The sequence below is a fragment of the Heloderma suspectum genome, chromosome 11, assembly GCF_057233095.1.
Source record: "Heloderma suspectum isolate Gila_16-S chromosome 11, 16-S_ref, whole genome shotgun sequence".
NCBI classification, from domain to species: domain Eukaryota; kingdom Metazoa; phylum Chordata; class Lepidosauria; order Squamata; family Helodermatidae; genus Heloderma; species Heloderma suspectum.
In genome coordinates this window covers 32,039,718-32,061,097 of record NC_139468.1, presented here as the reverse complement: position 1 = coordinate 32,061,097, position 21,380 = coordinate 32,039,718, and the positions used below count along the sequence as shown (strand labels likewise).

Genomic DNA, 21,380 nt, shown 5'->3' with positions numbered 1-21,380 from the left:
ACATAAAGCATCATACTTCAGAAAGAAAATGTAGACTGCTGATCACACAAGCAAAGATTAACCGAGGGGGGAAAGTTTCCTGCAGAAATACAAAACTGCCTCTAAAGGCACAATCCTATGCCTGTTTAGACAGAAAAAATCCAGAATTTTTTAGACAGAAAAAAATCCAGAAAATCCAGACAGAATTCCCCAGGCAGCCATGGCTTACAAATGCAACCGAATTAGGTGGTACCACTTAAGGTTGCAGTAGCAGATAGTTTTTATGCTCCCTGTGTAAAACAAACAAACCCTAGAACAGGAGCGGGTAACCTGTGGCCCTCAACCTAATTTCATACAACCCTCTGTATGTGATCAGCTCAGACTTCTGCAATGGTGTAGACAGGGGTACATTTTGAAGTGCAGGAACTCATCAGGACAGTCCCCATGGCCATGCCCCTAAGGAGAGTCCAAAAATGCAGGCACCTGTGTCCATCTAGAGCACAAACCAATTCTAACTGTTTTCATCTCCATCAGGAGCAGGTGTTTTGAAAAGCTAATGGGTCTCAATTGCCCATTCAAGACCAGGCCACCGCAACAAAATACTTTGCATTACAACAGGAAGCAAAATCTTGTTGCTGGGAAAATTCATTTCCCAGGACTGCAGCTAAGCTCAGAGAGAACAGGGAAGTCAGAGGTGGGGGGCGGATGACATCTCTGGCTTTGACCCCAACAACAACTGAGATTCATCCCCAAACAGATTCCCTGTGAGGAAACGCAGAAAGAAAGAGTCACCCAGCCCTACTATAACAAGGAAACCAGTGCACAAAGATGATAGTGTTTGTAGCTTGCTCCCTTTGGGGGTAGTTTTCTATCTCCAAGGTGGGGTTTTACCCCCCTTAAATGGGAAGCATGAAAAAATGATTTCTGTACACATGCAGTCTGAAATGCCTCAGGATTTGGCCACCTTGTTCTGCTGCATGTGTAATTCCAGCTGCACTGAGTGAGACTACGTGCAACACCTCTCCTCAGTTCCTCACACTGGCTTCCCATTCTCTTCTGTATCTAGTTAGAACTCCTTGTCTTTCAAGCTCTCCAAAGCCTTTCCCCATCCCCTATCTTTCTGTCCTTCTTTCCTACCGTCCCCCCCACCACCACCTTTTGCTCTTCTAGCTCAGCTGCCCTTAAAGTGCTCTGCCCATTCTCCCTTACTGCCCCTTATAGCAAGAATTCCCTCAGAAAGTGTTCACCAGCCTTCCCAAACCTATCACCCTCCAGATGGGTTGGACTGCAACTCCCATCGTTCCCAGCCAGAATGGCCATGGGAATTATGGGAGTTGCAGTCCAACACATTTGGAGGGCACCTAGCGGGAAAGCTTGGTGTACACAAGGCCAACTCTCTTCCTTAAAACTCTCAAAAAACTCACCTTTGCTGTGAGGCCTTGGCTTACTGCCTGAATCCTCATCCTCAGCTGTAATTAAACTTAAGTGCATACAACAATCTTTGCTCACATTCACCCTTTGCTACCCTTGTCTCGCCTTCCACTCCATCTCTTCCGCTGTGATCCCCATTGATTATTTTACCTTTGTAAGCTCGAGGACGTTAGGAACTGTCTATATATATAAAAAAATATATATTTTTTATTATTATCTTTTTTTTAGTGCAAAGACTTCTCTGAAATAAGTGGGTAAGTTCTTGAAAAGTATGATTTCAGCAGATGTGACAGTAATAACCTTTTGGAGGCTGTGTGTTCAGACTGGAGTCTGGTGAGCGATCCAACATTGTGTGTGTGTGTGTGTGTGTGTGTGTGTGTGTGTGTGTGAACACACATGGCAGTGTTCTCTGCAGAGCAAGGAACAAGAATTCATAATACTGCCTTCCCTCAAAGAAGAGAGAAGGTGGTATTGATTGATTCCTGATTAGCATGCCAGGTACAAATACTTGATTCTTGATTGGCCATGCCAGGTGTGCAGGGGCTATAACTCAGTGGTAGAGCACATGCTTTGCATGCAAACGGTCCCAGGTTCAGTCCCTTGGCATCACCAGTTAAAAGAGCTCAGGCAGCAGGGCCAACCTTAGAGAGCTGCAGTCAGTCAGAGTAGCCAGCACTGGGCTAGATGGACCAATGGACTGACATCATAAACTGCATCTTCCTATCTCTGCATACAGCAGTGCCTGGAAGTGTATTTGTTTTACACAGCACTTTTTTTTTTTTTAATCACCACAATTTCAGGCCCATAAGAAATCCCCAGCCAGCAAAGCTGTTTGTTCCCCAGAAGTCCAACTTTCCCTCTCTGTATAGGGGGGTACCAAATCATTTCCCAATCAATTACATTTAAAAGCTTCCACTCTTGTTAGAAGAGGAAAAGAAAATGAGCTGGTTTCAATTACGGACTCGTTTATGCCAGAATTCTTGCCAAAAGTTATAATTCAGTACATGAGCATTAGTTGCTTGGAGCTTCATTGAGAACAAGGGCACCTAATCAATGCCACATACGTGATGCGGAGGAAAAAGAGCAGTCACGAAGAAAGGAAGCATCCTTCTCAGGTGGCTCACAGCCACCAGTTTTGCTTAATAATTTGATTTTGCTCTGATGTTTTAAAAAAAGAATCCTCATTTTAAGTGTAGGGAGGGTCAGCCACCCCGTGCCCAAAAAAAGTCTTCAGCTAATGAAGCATCCACCTACAACCAGCCTGCAACATTCTGCCACATTCTCCTAACATTCCATCATACTTTGGCATGACCAAGAACAAAACCCAAGATGGAAGGTGTGCAGGCTGGAACAGGGTTAATGGCTGTGGGTCCCTCAGACCACGGTCTCACCTCCCACAGTATTCCTCAGTGCTTCTATTTTCCCCGCCCCCGCCCCCATTTAAGTGAATGGCTGCTATTCATTTGCACTGGGATGTGTAAAGTGTTCCAGTGTAGGCCTTCTCTCCACACACTGTGTCCATGATAAAGGCAGAAGATTATTAACAGCCTTACAGAACATGGCTGTAAGAGTTTAAGTCAGGACAGAGGTTGAAGAAACCAACTGGAACTCCATCCTTAGGCACTCTGGTTAAATCTGAAAGGCCTTTGGCTAGGGTAAAATAAAGCAAACAGCTATGCACATATACCCAGGGAACAGGATTTGTGCCTCTCAAACCCAAGGGTAAGATAACTTCTGTATTTTATTTTATTTTTTAAAAAAGAGGGATAATTCGGCCCGGAATAGGGGTTACACTCCCATGAATGACTTATGAACAACTTTTTGCAGACCAGTCATAAAGCAGAGAATTCCCACCCACTTCCACCCCCAGCTTATTCTGTGTCTAGCCAATGTCATCACTTCCCTCCTAAACCGGTTTCAATTTAGGCATTGTCTTGGTGCATGACTTAAGCGAAGAGTCTCTGGCTGAGGAAGCACCAAGAGAAACCCATTCAAAGAATGGCAACATGTGAATTCATAAGGGCCACAAAGAGCTTGGCCAAAGGACTTTGGATGTTTGCATCTGAAATTACTAGCTAAGGGATTTTTTTTAAGATTAAAAGCAATTAAGGGTGCAATCCTATACATGTTTAGACAGACAAAACTGCTGGGAGTTGTAGGACTTTTGTCTGTCTAAACATGTGATTGAGCCCTAAGTTTCAAACTTTAGGTAAGAGAACCCTTTAAAAATATGCTAGATATATACTGTCCCCCTTACCTTCCCCACCCAAGAAACCTCCCTACCATTTAGCAGGAGCCTTCCTCAGGTCACTGGGTGAGAAGCTATACATATGAGTAGGGATGTCAGAGAAATCTGCAGTGGATTCAAACGAGTTCAGATTTCTATGAATCCAACCTGCGCATTCTGCAGCAGACTGGCGTTTTCCTTGTCTTGCACTTGAAGACCAGTTTTTTACTGGGAGGGGGGCCCTGCGCTAATGCACACTCGCACAAATGCAGTAATGCAAATTAGCACTAATTCACATTAAAGAATGTGCATTTGCACAAGTGCATGTTTGTGCTAATGCACGCTTATGCTAATGTGAATTAGTACTAATGCAAATTAGTGCAAGTAGAATGAAAACCTGGTAAAAAAGCAACAACACCTGATTCTGTCAATGAATGGACAACGGAACAATAAGACGCCTGACAATACAAGAAACACAGACAGAATGAATTTATCGAAATCTGTATATTCTCACATGCGAGGTGCCCTTTTTTGGATTTCAGTCACATGAGTAAGGTGATTATACAGCAGGCATGGAAAGCTGCTGGAAAGGCTGGCTGCCCATCAGGTCATGGGGGAGGCCATTACAAGTCTCCATCTGTCAGTGCTTAGAAATCAGGTATGTAGTAAGACCCCCTGGAATTATGAAGCAGGTTTTAGATGCTTACGGGGAGGAGGGGAAGGATAAAACAAGATTCCCTTCATCTCTAATGTAAGCCCTCATCTTCTTAACAGATGGAAAGATAACAGCACATATAAAGGAACAGAACAGATCCTTCACTCACCACTAACAGATCTCCAAACCATCCGCATCACCACCAAGAGGGGATTTTATGCATTTAATACATACAGAATTATAATGTGGAGGAAGACAAGTGGGGGTTTCAAGCAGAACTTAAAACAGTATTCCATATCCCAGTGACTGTTCTATTGTGACAAAAGACGGCCCAGCGGGAGCGGCTCTCGCCCATCCAGAGAGGAATAAAGAGCTGGTGCGGAACAGGCCCATGTAGTGCGGAGAAATGAGCATGGCCAAGAGGAGTCTCTTCCGCCACCATCCCCCCCCCCCCCCCCCGTGAACCGTGGAAAGAGACCAGGTTAGGAATGCAGAAGATAGACCATGTAATTTCGTGGACGTGGAAGAAGAGGAGATGTGCCAGTGAGACATTCCCTGCCACATGCGTGGTGGGGTGGGAAGAGAGGAGGCGCAGCTTGGGGATGAATGGGAAGGCAGGAGAACAGATGAACGGGTGCTAAAGCCGCCCCACCCACCTCATCGCCAGGGGCAGACCGGGCCTGCCATTCCGAAGCTGGATAGGAGGGGGGTCCCAGACGCAGGTCCTCACCTGTAGGCCGCCACAGCTCGGTTCTGCAGGTATTTCTGCGCTGTCATGACCCCCACGAAGAGGAAGTTCTTGGCGGGCGGGATCTCTCCTCGGCGCTCAGCAGGGTCCTGGTGCCAGAGCAAGCCTCCCCGGGAGTCTCGGGGCAGCAGCAGCCCCCCGCCGGCTTTCACTCGGCACCCTTCCAGGCTGGCCTTGCGCCGGTGTCCCGCTTTCTTCAGCTCCGAGGCTCGGGGGAGGATGAGCCGGGAAGCCAGGATGAAGCCCAGGACCAGACCGAGCAACACGCTGAGCCAGGAGCGGCGGCTTCTGCCAGCCATTCCCCACCCCCTGCCTCGGCACGCTCCGGGCCCCCCCAAAACACGCTGCGTGCCTCCCCCGACGCCAAGTCTCCGGCCTGGGGGCCCCTTGCCTCGGTCTCTGGGCCAGGATCCCGCACGGCCCTGGGGAGCGCGGGAGCCAGGGGAGGGGTTGCCTGCGAATCCCCCCGCCCCACCCCCTCGGCTGCTGAGACCTCCCCTCCTCCCCGCGTCGTCCCCAGCTACCTCAGCCCCCTGCAGTTTCGCCTTCCTCGGATCGGGGCCCCGCTCCCCCCTCCTGCCCTCCACTTCCGAGCCCCGCAAGCCCCGCTCCCCCCTCCTGCCCCACGCTTCCGAGCCCCCCGTCGCCCCCAAATTCGGCGGGAGCCCTGCGCCCCGACTGGCCGCTCCCCCTCCCTCCCTCCCTCCCTCGCACGCACGCACGCACGCACACAGCCGCCCTAACCACTCTTTCGAACTACAGCGCCCGCTCCCTCCCCAAGCTCCCCCGCCCTGCAGAAGGAGGCCTGCTCGCCCCCTCCCTTTGTGCTCAGGGCGACCCCCCCTTCCCTTCCCGCCCCTTCCCTGGCCGCCGCCTCCCCCTCCTCCAGCTGGGCCGCCCCCGCCCCTCGCCCCGGCCCCCGAGCGCCCCGCGCCCCGGGCAGCGCCCCTCTCGCCGGCCTCTCTCCGCGCCTCCTACCCGGCCCGGCTGGGATCCCCCGGCGGGGAAGGGAAGCGCAGCCTCTCCGAACGCGCAGCGGCCATGGGGACCCGCCCGCGCCGCCGCCCGCGCCTGCTGCCGCGCCGGGGAAGCGCGCTTTGTTCGGGCGCCGCCGCCGCCGTGGCTCGCCCGCACGCAGCCCTGAGCCGCCTGCCCGCCGGGCGCCCGCTGCTCCGCTGCCGCCGGCCGGCCCGGGGTACTGCCCGCGCGTCCCCGCACGGCTCAGTTCGCCATTGCGCGCCGGGGCGGGAACGCGGGGCGGAGAGGAGGAGAGGAGGAGGAAGCCGCTGCCCGCGCGCTCCCGCTCGCCGCCCCGCCTGTCGGCCGGCCGGCCGGGCCGCGGTCGCCGCCGTGCGAGCCGGCAGCCAGAGCGCCCCGGCGCGCGTCTCGGCCGCCCCGACCCCGCTCGCGCTCCCCGCCGCAGCGCTTCCTCCCGCGGAGGGCGAGGGGCGTACAAGAGGAGCGGGAGGAGGGAAAGCAGCTGGGCGGAAAGCAGGGGGCCCCGGAGAGGGGCGTTCAAGGGGGGGCGGCGGCAAGGGGAAATTAAAGGGGGGGGCATCGAAATGGAGGTTGCCTGAGGGAATCCCGGAGGAGAAGGCTGGAGGACGTGCTGCGCCGGATCAGAGTAAAGAAGACCCCCCCTCGCCCAGCCCGGCACAAGTTACTAGCCCTCGATGTCAACCAACGGTTTTGCTAGCCCATCAGCCGCTTGAAAGCATTCCCCACAACCTAGTCTCTTGGAGGCGAGTCTTCCTCACCGTAGGTGAGCAGGGAATTGGCTACATTTCCAAACCTGAGCGAAGACAGCACTCTGCCTCCCCATAGCAAACCCGTGGACGCCCCTGGGAATCTCACAAGAACAGATCGATGGACAGTTGTTATTATTCCTCCCCCCACCCTCAGCATCTGGTGTTCAGAGATATACTGCTTCTGGGCATGGAGGTTCCGTATACGTATTTATTACAGTGGCATAGATTGGGCTGCAGGTGTCCTTAGGGGCACCATTATCGAGGCGCAACTTGGACATGTGTGAAATCATTCAACGTATGGTCCGTGTGCTTAAATCCCTACACAGGGGGATTCAATGGCTTTGACTGGGAGAGGGGCTAGAATTCCATCGTCCACCATGCGTTGCATGCAGAAGGGCCCTGGCACCTCCGGTTTAAAAGATCAGGCCGTGGGAAAGCCCTCTGGGCCGAAGACTCTAGAGAGCTGCTGCCAATCAAAAGAGAATACTGGGCTAGATGGACAAATCATCTTGACTGCCATAAGCAGGGCCGGCCCCAGGCATTTTACTGCCTGAGGCAAAGATGGCCCCTGTCCTCCCACTCTTTGTACAGAAGCTGACCAAACTGGCAGTTGAACTGGTGATGGGCGTCACGTTTGGTGTTCTTAGGCATAAACAGAACACTCCAAATACAAGGTTGCAAAGACAGCTTTTACTGAGTGAGGGCATTTCTACACCAGCCTAAAATCCTGCATTTAAAACAGGGCTTTCTGCTTCCGTTTTAAATGGAGGATCACCATTGCCCCCCTTTACACGCGCTTCCTTTCCCCACCCCGTCGCCCCTTCTCCGCGTATCTGAGTCTTCCATTATCTTTCATTAATCTCGCTCCTTGCCGCTTTAAGTCTTTGTCACGGAGGAAACTGAAGCGGAACACAACCAGGGTAATTTGATAGCTCATGATCTGCGATCTATTTAAAAATGGAACAAAGGGCATTTAGTGCAGGAGGGTCACGGTGTCATGGAAAGAGCCCACAAACTTCCATGAAGGAGCAATCTCAAATCGCAGGATAAAAGCTCCATCTGATGAAGCCCTGAGTCACAACACAAACTTACATTCCCCTCTTACAGTATCAGGTGAGCCCTATTATACTAAGTGTAACACCGAAATTAATCCCCCCATACAACACAACCAAATACAAACACATATCATTACAATGAGGTAGCCTCTTCCATGGAACTTGTGGGTTTAGGAGACACAGGGCAAGCCAAATGCCACACACAGCCTGGTCCTTCAAGGTTTTGCTGCCGCTCCCTGCTGTTCCTCGGCAACTGCCTCACTCTACCTAATGGTCAGGCCGGCCTTGGCTGTAAGGCAGCTTCCTATATTCTGCTCTTAAACTAACTGGAGCAGAACAGATGCTTACCATTTTACGTCAGTTGTGAGATGAAATCGCATTGACGCATCACGTGCTCGATCCAATATCCCTGGGTTTCTGTAATAAAGCTAAGCTTTCCCCCTGTACCATGTCAGCAGGCCTACCCAAAAATGGGCTTGGTGTGGCTTCAAATCCTACAGGTCCCAAATGAGTGGGTCTTTTAAGAACTAATTCCTGTGATTTACCCTATAGGGTGATACCGTCATTAGGCCAACTCAAGCAACCATGAAACCTGTCTCGGTTGCCCAGCATAGGGACTCTTGAGTTAACAGCTGGACTTTATATTTTCTAAAATGGGGAATCAAGAATTGTCTGCTGCTGTCTTATTCCCAGTTCCCAGCTCTAGGTCAGGGAGAGGCAACCTGGTGCCCTCCAGATGTTTTGGACTACAATTCCCATACGCCCTAGCAGCAAAGTGAATGGTCTTGGATTATGAGGTTGCCTACTCCTGTCCTGGGGGCATTGAAACCTGAAACCATCACATCACCTGCAGAGCCCAATTTAAATGTCTGAAAACCCTCCTCCTCCAAATCATCTTATGACTCTTGACTATGCAGACATCCTGACTACAACATCCAGTCAGCCTTTTCCCCACTCTCATTTCCCCACAAGCGCTGCCAACCTGCTTTTTGTTAACATCTTGCCTGATGATGAGATCTGGAGATCTCAAAAGCTTGCATGTTGGAGCAGGAGGTGGTGTTGATCTTTGAGTTGGCATAACAAAGGTATTACACTATATGGATTTTGGAATGTTGCACCAATACCTAAGCTTTTATTTATTTATTTATTTATTTATTTATTTATTTATTTATTTCTATACTGCCCAATAGCTGAAGCTCTCTGGGCGGGTCACAAAAATTAAAACCAAAAAGCACACAGTAAAATATAAAATATTAAAGCATTAAAACCACAATACAACCGGAATAAAACCAGAATAAAATCTAGCAGCAATGCAGAGATTTAAAATACAGATTTAAAACAGCAAAATTAAAAGACTGGAAAGCTAAATGCTAAAATGCCTGGGAAAAGAAGGTCTTCACCTGGCACCGGAAGGAATACAATGTAGGTGCCAGGCAAACCTCATACATCATACATGCACAGCACAATTTAAGAGTGCTTGTGATGAGGAAAAGCTGGACCCCCATCTGCAAGTATTTCAGAGGGAAAAGCTATAGAGAAGTCATAGTACTATGTATACAGAGATAGTGGTATGCCCACTATCTCCAGTTAAAGCACAGGTGGGCAATGTGTGGCCTGTGGCCACTGTACGTGGGGCTTGCTATGTCCCAAGAAGCTCCGCTCCTTTTCCACAGCTGATCATCAGTGGGTTGCTGGGGAAAAGACCAGTGTTTCTGTGTGGCATGGGAACAGTAATCTTCGTTGGGCTCAGAGGGATGGGAGGAGGGCTTTAACTTCGTTACTTCCCCCCAGCTCCCCCAATGCAAGCAAGATTGTACTGGCAGCCAAGAAACAGCAACCTCACTTGCTTTGGGATCACTAAGAGGAGAGCCTCTGTGTGTGTGAATGTGAGTGGGGGGGGGGGGAGAGACTGGGTTCGCACAACAGACTAATCAATCAGTGGTTGAGTGTGGGTTGTTGTTGAACCATTGCTTTAGCATGTTGTCTGAATCCAGGACATTTTCCACAGGGTGGCTTATTAACCATGCAATGTGGCTTATTTTTCTTAAACAAGCCACCTTGAGAACCATGGTTTGTTGCTGGATTGTTCAGGGTGGTTAACAAGCCACACTGCATGGTTAACAAGCCACCTTGCGAAAAATGTCCTGGGTTCAGACAACACGTTAAGCCATGGTTCAACACACAACCCACAACTCACCAACGACCCATGCTCAACCACTGAGTGTGGATTACCATGTTGTGTGAACAGCCCCAGAGAGGGAGAAGGAGAATGAAATGAGTGATGGATGAATAAATAAATGAAGGGGCATGGAAAAGGTGTCCTGGCTACTCTCGGCTTTGGTCCTGCACACCACCAGCAGTATGCAGCCCCCAGCCACTTTCCCAAATGGAAATGTGGCCCTTGAACCCAAGGTTGCCCAAACCTGAATGAAAGGATGTCGGGTAGCAGGGACTCCACTGAAGACCTCAGCAAGTTGGAATAAGACAGTACTGGACAAGAGCAGGTGTACCCAACCTTTTTGGGTCAGCGGGCACATTTGGAATTTTGGGAGAGTATCGTGGGTGCTCTCACAAAAGGGCTGTCATGGGGATGGAGCTTGCCCATTCATAAAATGGCTGCCATGGTGGCCAGAAAGCAAACTGGTGAGACCAAGGACCCAAGTACAAAGCAGAAGTGGGGTCTGAGCTCCAAAACTCAAAAACACTCCTTTGAACTCAAATAAATATGGTGCTGGAGGGCAGCCCTTCACCTTGCAGCATATCAGCTACACAGTTACAAAAATATTGTTTAATTTTTAAAAATCTTTAAATAAAGATCAGGAGGGGAAGAGAACCTGGTGGGTACTGACAGAGGTATCCATGAGACATTGGGGCCCATGGGGACCATATTGAAGACCCGAGGACTAGACGGTATGACTTCATACAAGGCTGTTTCATAAGTTCATATATAAGCATTGCAAATGATAGATGTAGCCTCTGTACAGCCAAGGAAATACATGAATATTTTGCAGCTGAATATCAGCATTCAAGAACTAGAAGTACAGTCTTAATGCAGCACCTTTCCTGGATGCTGCAAGTTGGCCAACTTTGTTTTCACGTTCCTCTGGCGGCTCGTGCAAGCCTGACCTGGGAACCCAAGGCATTGAAACACAGCCAAGGGACAAAATCAATCTGTTTGAGTATTTTATCAGTAAGTTGCCATCAAGCATTGTAGTATGATCCAGTCTTTGCGTTCCTATTCAGCAACCAATAGCCTTTGGGTCAAATGCAGCCCACAATCAAAGCCTCTGATAGTCCTTCCCTCTCCTTGCAATGCTTTCTCAAACTAAAGGCCCAATGACAACAAGAACCCTATTCAGGCCAAGAGAGAGATGGAAAGGGCAAGATAAACTAGGGCCTTTCCATTGGCTAATAGGTTACCTAGAAGCTGTAGAATAACACGTATGGAGTTACTAAGTAACTGATCGTATGAATTCACCAGCCCCACTTCCTCCTTGCTAATCCTAGCTATGTAGTTTAATAAGACACAGAGTGCCTTGGACTGCAAGAAGATCAAACCAGTCCATACTCCAGGAAATAAAACCAGATTACTCACTTGAGGGAATGATATTAAAGGCAAAACTGGAGTACTTTGGCCACATAATGAGAAGACAGGATACCCTGGAGAAGATGCTGATGCTAGGGAAAGTGGAAGGCAAAAGGAAGAGGGGCCGACCAAGGGCAAGATGGATGGATGATATTCTGGAGGGGACGAACTCGACCTTGGGGGAGCTGGGAGTGGCGACAGCCGACAGGAAGCCCTGGCGTGAGCTGGTCCATGAAGCCATGAAGAGTCGGAAGCGACTGAGCGAATAAACAACAAAACAAATACAGCTTTGCATTTATAACACCCCAGCATCTGCACCTAGTCAGGGGTGGGCAACTTATGGCCCTACAGATGTTTTGGCCTACAACTCCCATCAGCCCCAGCCAATGATGAGGGCACTAGAATAAGCAACAGCCACAGTTCAAACCCACTGCATGGAAGGAGAAATAGCTGGTTGTAGGGCTTTTTCTCTCTCAGCACACATAGTGTTGCATCCTAAATGATTAACACATGTAAGGGATGTGAACTGCTGGTTTTGGTTTCACTTTTTCCCACTGCCTGTTTTAGTTGAAATAAGAAGATGCTTGTTAATATTAAGTAAAGATCCCATTTCAAGCTTGCAGTTGTCTTTTGTCTCAAATATGGTCAGACAAAACTTACTCTGCAACAGAGGGCTGATATTGAACACACATATTACTCCACCCCCAAATGCAGCCAAACTTTCAGGCAAGAAAAACAAGCACATGCAAATGAAACAGTGGAAGCCATGTGGATTCATTAGAAAAAAATCCAAAATCCACAGGGCAATTGCTTTATTAGGATCAACCAAAATGTCACAGACTAGCGAACAAACTCTCAGGTTCTCCAGAACTCTTCATCAGGTTGAATTCAAGCACATCAGCAGGGGTAGGGGAAGCTTGCTGTTGAAGCCCCAAAATCTGGTCAGCGTCTTAAGACCTAGGGCCGATCTACATTGCTCCCACCATCGCAATGAATTTGGTGTCCCATCAGGTTAAACGCTCTCACATTAAAACGTGAATATTCACACTCACCCATTTTCCCCGTTGCAGTGCTTCATCAAATGCGTGAGCTTGGTTCACACTCAAGCGCTGTGCTGTTTTCTTGCGCGCGCTTGTCTGATCTCAGAAGCTAAGCAGGGTCGGCCCCGGTCAGTAGTTGGATGGGCGACCACTGTGAAGCTTCACAACTTCGAAGTTTCGAAGATCATGCCTGAATTAGAAAAAAAAACATCGCGGAGAAGCCCCGATTCTGCAAAGATAACGCCTTAATTTAAAAAAAATATCCGGAGCAGGGGATAGGAGGGAGTAAAACTCAACCTCATTTGAAGGGATAGAACAACCCGCTGCTCAGTGCAGGAAGCCTGATTCCCATCCAACTACTGACTGGGGCTGACCCTGCTTAGCTTCTGAGATCAGACAAGCATACACACATCCAGCCCTTTGCTTGTTGATGAGGAAATGGGGGCTGCTGAGGAAGCTATGCGGTCAGTGGCCGGAAGAAGACATGGGGCCGTCGAGAGCTGTGATTGGCCAGGAGGGAAATACAAACACCGCCGTATATGGACAGGCGGGGGTGGGGACTACGACCGGATACGGTAGCGAAGGCGGAAAATCAGAGCACATTAAGGGGAAATACCGGGATATTAGGGTATTGAAAGCGGGAGCACGGAAGTGGGAAATTCCGGTTCCAATTCGAGGTGGGTACTGCATAGTATGAAAGACGGGCAGTGAAACCTCATTGGAAGCGAAAAAAGGCTGTAAGTGTAGATCCAGCCGGAGTGTAAGGAGGAGATTGCAGGGTTAGGCGGCAAGCCTTTACACACTTAACTGGGAGAAGTCCCATTGTACCCAAGGATACATACTTTTAAGTAGTCACCTATAGGATTGCATTCTAACAGAGCAACCTATACATATTTACTCAGAAATAAATCCCATTTTCAGTGGGGCATATTCCCAGCCAGCTAAGTGTATATAGGGCTGAGTGCATAAGATTGTTCTGTAAATATTGTGAATGAGGTTGTACTAGGTTATGGGCAGGTTTCAGCTTGCATGTAGGACCGATAGGTTAAAAAAGAGAGGAAATAACCCCCATTTTTTAAAATATAAAATCCAACACATACACACAACTGCCGATAACTAATAAAGCAGCATTGGCGTCAAGCATTTCCCTTGTAAGAGGGGTGACAGGAATATTGTTTATTATTCCTATGGTCCAGAAACTATCTGATTGATTGATTGACTTATTGATTGCATTTATATCCCACCTTTTTTCCTCTTGCAAGGAACCCAAGGCGGCTTACATTCTCCTCCTCCTCTCCATTTTAGCCTCACAACAACAACCCTGTGAGATAGGTTGGGCTGAGAGTCTGTGACAGGCCCAAAGTCACCCAGTGAGCTTCCATGGCTGAGTGGGGACTAGAACCCAGATCTCCCAACACCCAGTCCAACACTCTCACCGCTACACCACACTGGCTATCTTACCCAAACTACCCTCAGTATTAGACTGGTTGAAGCTGGGGTGGGGAGGTGGGGTGGAGGGATTGAAAGCAAAGAGTTCAGGATTCTGCTGAACGTTTGTGTGTTGTTATTTGCACCCAGTTAAACATCTGGAGTTGCCATTTACTGGAGAAAGGATACTGCACAAAATACGTTTGCCCCAGGAAGGCTAGGAAGTAAGACTCTCCTTGCTTCTTCAAAGAGGAGAAGTACAGGAGAGCGCATGATTCGCATGCAAAAGGTCCCAGGATCGGTCCCTGTGATCTCAAGGTACTGCTGGGAAAGAAACTACAGAGCAGGGGTGAAGAACATGTGTCCCATAAGATGTTGCTGGACTACAACTCCCATCATCCCTAACCATTGGCCATGTTGACTGGGGCTCATAGGAGTTAGAGTCCAACATTATCTAGAGGGCCACCAGTTCCCCATCCCTGGTGCAGACTATATAGATCCATTAGCTGCCTTGGTATAAGGCAGTTTCCTATGTTCTTCAGACAACAGCACAGCCTTCCATTTTAAAAATCAGCCAGCCAGTTCCTTTTGGGAACTTACAAGCAAGGCATGACAGTAAGCACCTTCCCTGGTTGTTTGTCCCCAGTAACTGGGATTCAGAGGTATAGTGCTCCTGTATGTGGAGGTTTTATTTAGGTATCATGGCTGAGAGTCATTGGTAGGCCCAGGGGAGGCTGGTGGCTCCAAACTCAGTGGGACAGTGGATCTGCTCCAGGTTTCCAGTCAGAACTCTAAAGGAGCTATTCAAGGTACTTTGCGCCTTGGATAGCTCCTTTAGAGCTGAAACCCAGAGTGGATTCACTGCCCCACTGACATCGGAGCCACCAGCCTCCACTGGATAGGCCTGTCCTCCCTGAATTTGTGAACATTTATTGTTTTAAGCCTTATTTCGAAGGCCTGTCGTAATATTCATCTTTGTAAGCCACTCTGGGAGCCTTTTTCGGCTGAAGAGTGGGGTAAAAGCACCCTAAATAAATAAATTTATTTACGACATTTATATACCGCTCCACATCCAAACAGATTCCAGAGCAGTGAACAATAACAGATAAAAAGAATACAATACCATGTTAAAAGTAAAAAAAAACAAAAAAACACCACAATTCCAATTAGAACCGTGGCTGGTCAACTGAGGAAGCCTTCTTGGAATAAACATGTCTTCAGCAGGTGCTGAAAACAACACAATATGCCACCGCAATCCATGAATTCGTCTAATCTTTTTAAAAAATCTAATTAAACATGATGTGATGAAGGACTTCCTTTGTCAGCCAAAGTCAATTTCATTTAAGTTCTTATGCCCTAAAAAGAGGCCAATTTATTACCAACCCAGGGCGACTGCCACCCCCCACCCCCTGCCTTTGTTTGGCTCAAGGAAAGTTGGCCCCTACTGAAGTCATCCCCTACTGCAGACCAGTAAAAAGAAAGTCATGTGTACAACGCAGTGGCCTCTCCTCTGAACAGATCTAAAACTCTGCCCACTGTCACCATTCCAGCTCCACTTCCAAGTCACTGCCTATAGTCTCTAGACACACAGGATGTGATGCAAAGCCCACTGAAATCCAACTTTGTTATATAATGTGACTGAGCTTCTCCTTCCAAGCACAGTCGTCTCAGTCTCCCACAGTGCTTTCCAAACTGTTTTTTTCCCCAGCACAAGGGATCTATTAATACCTTGCTATTAAAAACAGGAAACCTATTGTGAGACCAGCAACAAAATATTGCAGTAGGGCAGGGCTGGTGTCACAGGGCCAGCGTCGAAGGTAGGCAGGGTGAGGCACCTGCCAAGGGCCCACGCTCCGACAGGGGCCCGCTGACAAGACCCCCTGGAGTTGCTCCTCCTCTTCCCCACGGCCTCCCTGCTCGCTGGCTCTCTGCCGGCTACGCAAGCGAGTGGTGGCAATGATGGGAAAGAGGAGCAGGAACCAAGAACAGCTGGTAGCAACGGCGATGAGAAAGCGGAGTCACGGAGAGAGGGGCCCATTGAGCGAGGGTGTCTTGCCAAGGGCTCACCAAAACCTGGAGCCGGCCCTGGGTGGGAACCCCTTTCAGCTTGAGGGCCAACTTCAGAGAAGGTCTTGCAACAGCATTCCAGGGATGGATGGACCCAAATCCCCCAAATACCAGCATGCTTAGCTTAAAGCTCTTGCTGCCAATAGACCTTAGGAGAAGTATTTCAGCCTTAAAGAATGGGGAAAACCCATGCAAAAGCTGTGCAGCCACTCAACGATTGGTGGTCAGGAGGTGTGGCCAGGAAAGGAGATGTGGCCATCTGGGGAACCCTCAAGGACCAGGTTTGGCCTGAGGTTTCCCAACCCTGCAGGAGGGACTGCTGCTGTTCAAGATGCCAGCCAGCCATGACCCCCTCCACGATAGCCCATTCCATTCCCTGTCCCACCTGATTTCCCATCACCCTATTCAGCATCCTATGCCCACTGAGGACATTCAGTCTTTGTTGGGCTGATTATGGGGGCAGGGGGGCCTGGAGTGGGTTTTCCTCTTTAGATTTCCCCCCCCTAAAGGTTTGTGTTTTGGGGGTACTTCTGCAAAGCTTGGAATTTCTCTAAGCATGCAGATACTTCACTCTTGTGTGTGGGTGGTGCCATTTTGGCTACTTAAAGACTGGCACTCTGAGAACGGAGATTATTATTAGAGCTTTTCTACATGATTAAGCCGCTGTATCTACTTTCGGTTTCATCACAGAATTGAGATCCAAGCACTACTTGAGGAATGTTTCCTTTTCTGCTACATAACCTCTAGGTGGCACTGTAGTACAGCAGAATAGCGCAAATACGCAAGAGGAAATCATGCTTTCTTTTGCTTTCACAATTAAATGCCGCATTTTCCCCGCTCTAAAAAAATTCATTGAAAGCTCACGTTAGACACAGAAGCGAAACTGGGCGGTCACAATGTCATCTATACCATGAGTAGGGAATGACAAGTGCATGATAAATGCGTTGTGTACAAAAGCCTTGTGTATATGATTTGCATCTTAGTAGAAGACCAAAGTTAGAGGCCTAGCATAGGGCAGTGACTTGGGTTAAATTAGATGTGACCCCAGAAGTATATCAACTGGAACTTCTACACTTTTTCTTTTACATTAAAGCAGCCACAAGGGGTGGGGTGAGCTCAGATTAGGGCTGTGAAGTTGAGCGGGTTAACCCTTTCCTCATGTATATATTCCCCAATTTAAATAACACCCCCTCTAGCTGCTATTTTCCCCAAAGTGGAAAACATACCACATCTCTGTGAGCTCAAAGTACAGTCTCCACCCACCATTTATTGGCACTTCCAGAATTAAACTGAACTGGCTGGCCCTCAGGTTGGATCGATGGGTGGACAAGCTGGATAAAACTGGGCTTTCAACACAGAGGTACAGAGACAGATCCACACACTCCTCTCTTCATCCATAGGGAAATGCGGCCAATGGCAGTCTCCAATTTAATACTAGAAATTGAGGCTTGTGACTCTAGTCTTTTCTTATCACGTATGCTAGGTTGCTTTAGGGAAGTCATCCTCTCTCAGCCTCAGTGCCTCCAAATCTGCAGTATGGCATGATAGTGGCCTGCTTTCCTGAGAAGTTGTAGAGACTGAGATACGTTTTATGAAGCCCTCAGGACACTCAAAGCTATAGAAATGCTATATTATTATTATTAGTGGTGGTGGTGGTGGTGTTACAACTGACTTTATTTGTTGTTGTTTATTCGGTCAGTTGCTTCCGACTCTACGGGACTTCATGGACCAGCCCACGCCAGAGCTTCCTGTCGGCTGTCGCCACCCCCAGCTCCCCCAAGGTCGAGTCCGTCACCTCCAGAATATCATCCATCCATCTTGCCCTTGGTCGGCCCCTCTTCCTTTTGCCTTCCACTTTCCCTAGCATCAGCATCTTTTCCAGGGTGTCCTGTCTTCTCATTATGTGGCTAAAGTACTTCAGTAACTGACTTTATACAGATCAGGAAACCATCAACTTTCTGCTGAATGCCAATGTAATTTATTTATTTTATTACATTTGTATACTGCTCAACTGGCCAAGGCCGGCCCAAGATGTGCTGCTGCCTGAGGCGAAGAACAAGATGGCACCCTCTCCCATCCTATGTACAGAAGCCACCAGGACTGTTTCTTCAATACTGGCAGTGGAACAGTATTGTATCCACTGCACTTGAAGGCAAGCTAGCTAGCTAGCTAGCTAGCTTAGGGGGCACGGGGCAGGCCATTTGGCATGTAGCTTGTCAGGGATGAGTCCCAGCCCTTTCAGATGTCTAACTCCTCTGATTCTGAGTCAGAGTTAGAACTGCTAGATCAAAGCATGGGGGAAGGACCCTCCCTAGAACACCTAGACACTGGGAGAGATTCCTCCCAAGACCTTGACCGACAGATGGCCCAGACTAAGTCCCTGCCCCCTCCCTTCACTTTGGGAACTCAAGTTTCGGAGGAGGAAGAGGGGCGTGACTTGAGAGATGCTAGGGCGCGTCACAAAGCTAAGCGGGAAAAGTTAGGGGCAGGGTTCAGATGCTCCGCCCAGATAGCCACTCTTGGAAACCAACTTAAGAGGGAGCCACCTGAAGGGAGGGGAAGCACAGCAAGATTGGCAGTGAGGTTCATATCCAAACTGCCGCAACTTCTCTACCCTTTGGTTTGTCTCCTCTGCTTGGAGATTGTTGATTAGTTGTTTAGAGCCTAGGGGCAGCCTGAGAGTTTTCCTTGAATCTGTGTTTATAGAGAGTCTCTAGCAAAGTAAAGTTGTATTAGCCTGAAGCTTTGTCTGTTGTGGTGTTAATTGCAAAGGGAAAGGATAATCCATTTCTGACACAGCTCTCTCTTCTCACACCATGCTGCTGCCTCCCGGCATCCGCCGCCTGAGGCAACTGCTTCACTCTGCCTAATGGTTGGGCCGGCCCTGGAACTGGCAAATGCCCTCAGGGTGGTTTGCAATCATAAAAAAACCCCTCAAAACAATAAAAGAACAACAAGAATAATAAATAGAACAACAACATTAAAATATTAAATAAGTATTAAAATATTAAGAGCCAGTTTAATAATCAGAGCACCAGATTAGAAAGTAAACGCCGGCTGGAAGAGGAACGTCTTAACCTGGCATCTAAACATTTACAATGAAGATGCCAGGTGGATCTCCCTGGGAGGGAATTTCACAGATGGAGGGGCCACTACAGAGAAGGCTCTTTCTCTGGTAGCCACCCACCACACCATTGTGGGCAGTGGCAACCGGGGAAGCGCCTCCAAATATTATTTTAGCAGTTGGGCCAGCCAATGCCACACAGAGTGCTGTTATCAAGGGAGAGCTCTGAAAAAATTCCACATGGCCAAAATGGCAAAATGTCCCTTGGAAAGGGCTAAAAAGCCACTTTAGCCCTAGGAGGTGGGGCACAATACTTGGCTCTAAAGTCATAAGACAAAGACTTACAGAACCTCTTTTTAATTAATGCTGGTTGAAGGCGATGCATTCTTCCTTCTGTAGACTAGTGGGGAGAGGAGTGCTTTTATAGCCTAGCTGTGCCCAGGCCACACCGTGTCAGGTAACAGATGATCTTCTAAGCAGTCACCTGTGTCTGGACTGTACTACTTCAGTCTGCGGGAGTGGGGGGGGTGTCTCACAAGATTGGATGCTCTCTCCGTACAAAACATTCCCTGAACATAGAAAACTAGCACGTAACGAAGAAAGCTAGGATTAGAACCCTTCTCCCATATACTGTATGCTAGCTTACTATATGCAGAGAAGGGTTGTTGTTGTTGTTTTTTAAAATAGGTTAGAATATTCCATCATTTGAGTCCCCATCTGCTGCCTGGAGTGGTACAGCCCAGATGCAGGTTGACCAGCGTAGTGAGAATGAGATCAAGTTTCCACTCAGTTCAGGCATCCCACTTTCTTGTGCCAGCACTGGTTCCCAAGTCCTAGAAAGAGGAAAGCCGGCCAACTGCGCGTTTTAAAAATGTTTTTAGACGCATGGGAATGAATGCCTTCACCCCGAAATGAAACTAGGCCCGCATGGTGCAAATCCGACGGTTGGGTCTGCAGAAAAGTTTGGCGAGCATTTAAGAAACATGGAAAATTGAGCAATATGTTTAACGATCGGTGGTATCCCCCCCCCCCCCATTGGCAGGTACTGTTGCATACAGACATTAGTGTGGACATTTATGAATCACAAAAATGGGGGAGCCAGATAGTGTAATAAATGGGACTACCTGTATAATATAGTCCTGCAGTGTTGGAGAATCCTCCAAGCATGCAGAAACCTAATGCGTCTGTGGCTGACTCCATTTCACTGCCAGACTAATAGGTGTGGGACCAGCCAGTTGGGTAGTTGAAGAAACAAGCTGCAAAATGTTGCATAGGATCCCCTAAGCCTTCACCACAAGTGGGGGAGATTTCGGGGGAATCTCTCTCCCTGGTGGCCAGGTTCAATGCCCAAGCTCAAATGGTCACAGAGGAGGCCCACCCCTCTCTGCTGAAGCTCAGCTTCTCCATTGGCAGGCCCACCAGCCATCAGCCTGCCAACCGATCAGGCGCTTTTGCTTATTCATACTGCTGGGACATTCGGCCTCCCCTCTGTATCCTCTCTCTGGTGACAGGAGGGAGTAGAACTCCCATAATGGGAGTGAACTGATGGCAGTCGCTGTGCGGCTGACTGAACAGGGCCGGCCCTACCATTAGGCAGAGTGAAGCAGTCGCCTCAGGTGGCAGATGTCGGGAGATGGCAGCAAGGTACTGGGGGAGAGACCTGTGTGACATGCAGCCTGCCCTGTGCCCCCTAAGTGAGCCTGCTGTCTTGAGGTGCAGTGGAAGATGCTGTCTCATTGTCGGTGTTGAAACAAGATTCAACTGCCAATCCAGTAGGCTTTTGTTCATGGACTGGGAGGGGACACCATCTTGTCCTTTGCCTCAGGCAGCAGAATGTCTTGGGCCGCCACTGTGCCTGAAGCCCATAAAGTGAATGCAAAACATGGCTGGTCCAAGACATTTTGCTGCCTGAGGAGGAGGACAAGATGGTGCCCATTCCCCCCTCCAGATTCCACTTACGGAAGGCAACCAGACTGGTAGCTGAAGCTTGATTTATTTATGAATTATTTGAAGTATTTTTATGTCGCTTCTCAGCCAAAAAGCCTCCCAGAGTAGCTTACATATAATCAATTAAACAATCTAAAAAGACACGACACACAAGGAAAATGGAACGGGGAGGGAAGAGGCAAGAAAATGAAATCTTTTAGCGGTGCTGATGGAATGGCCCTGCTTTTCCTCTCAGCTCAGCCTGCTGGAGTGGCTGGTGGTGGTGACAGATCTTTTTTCAACAGCAGTGATGGAACCATGTCCACCTGGCTGGGTGATACATACAGCTTTCTCCTCCAGCAGCTCACCACCACTGCTGTCCCCTGGCATTTGCTGGCTGAGGCAGCCACCCCACTCTCCCTAATG

General features: G+C 48.9%; 1 protein-coding gene across 2 annotated transcripts in view; it reads right to left on the bottom strand.

Moving 5' to 3' along the window:
- The window catches only part of CHSY1 (chondroitin sulfate synthase 1), a 128,895-nt gene extending 122,484 nt beyond the window's left edge, over positions 1-6,411 (bottom strand). The window contains exon 1 of one of the 2 annotated variants that reach the window (XM_084817354.1): positions 6,019-6,411. In XM_084817354.1, coding sequence (XP_084673480.1) covers positions 6,019-6,083 — 65 coding nt within the window. In that variant the 5' untranslated portion in view covers positions 6,084-6,411. Of the gene's footprint in view, positions 1-5,022; positions 5,695-6,018 lie in introns of those variants that run through there. The other variant, XM_084817353.1, reaches the window with a different exon arrangement.
- Positions 6,412-21,380: the final 14,969 nt, after the last annotated feature.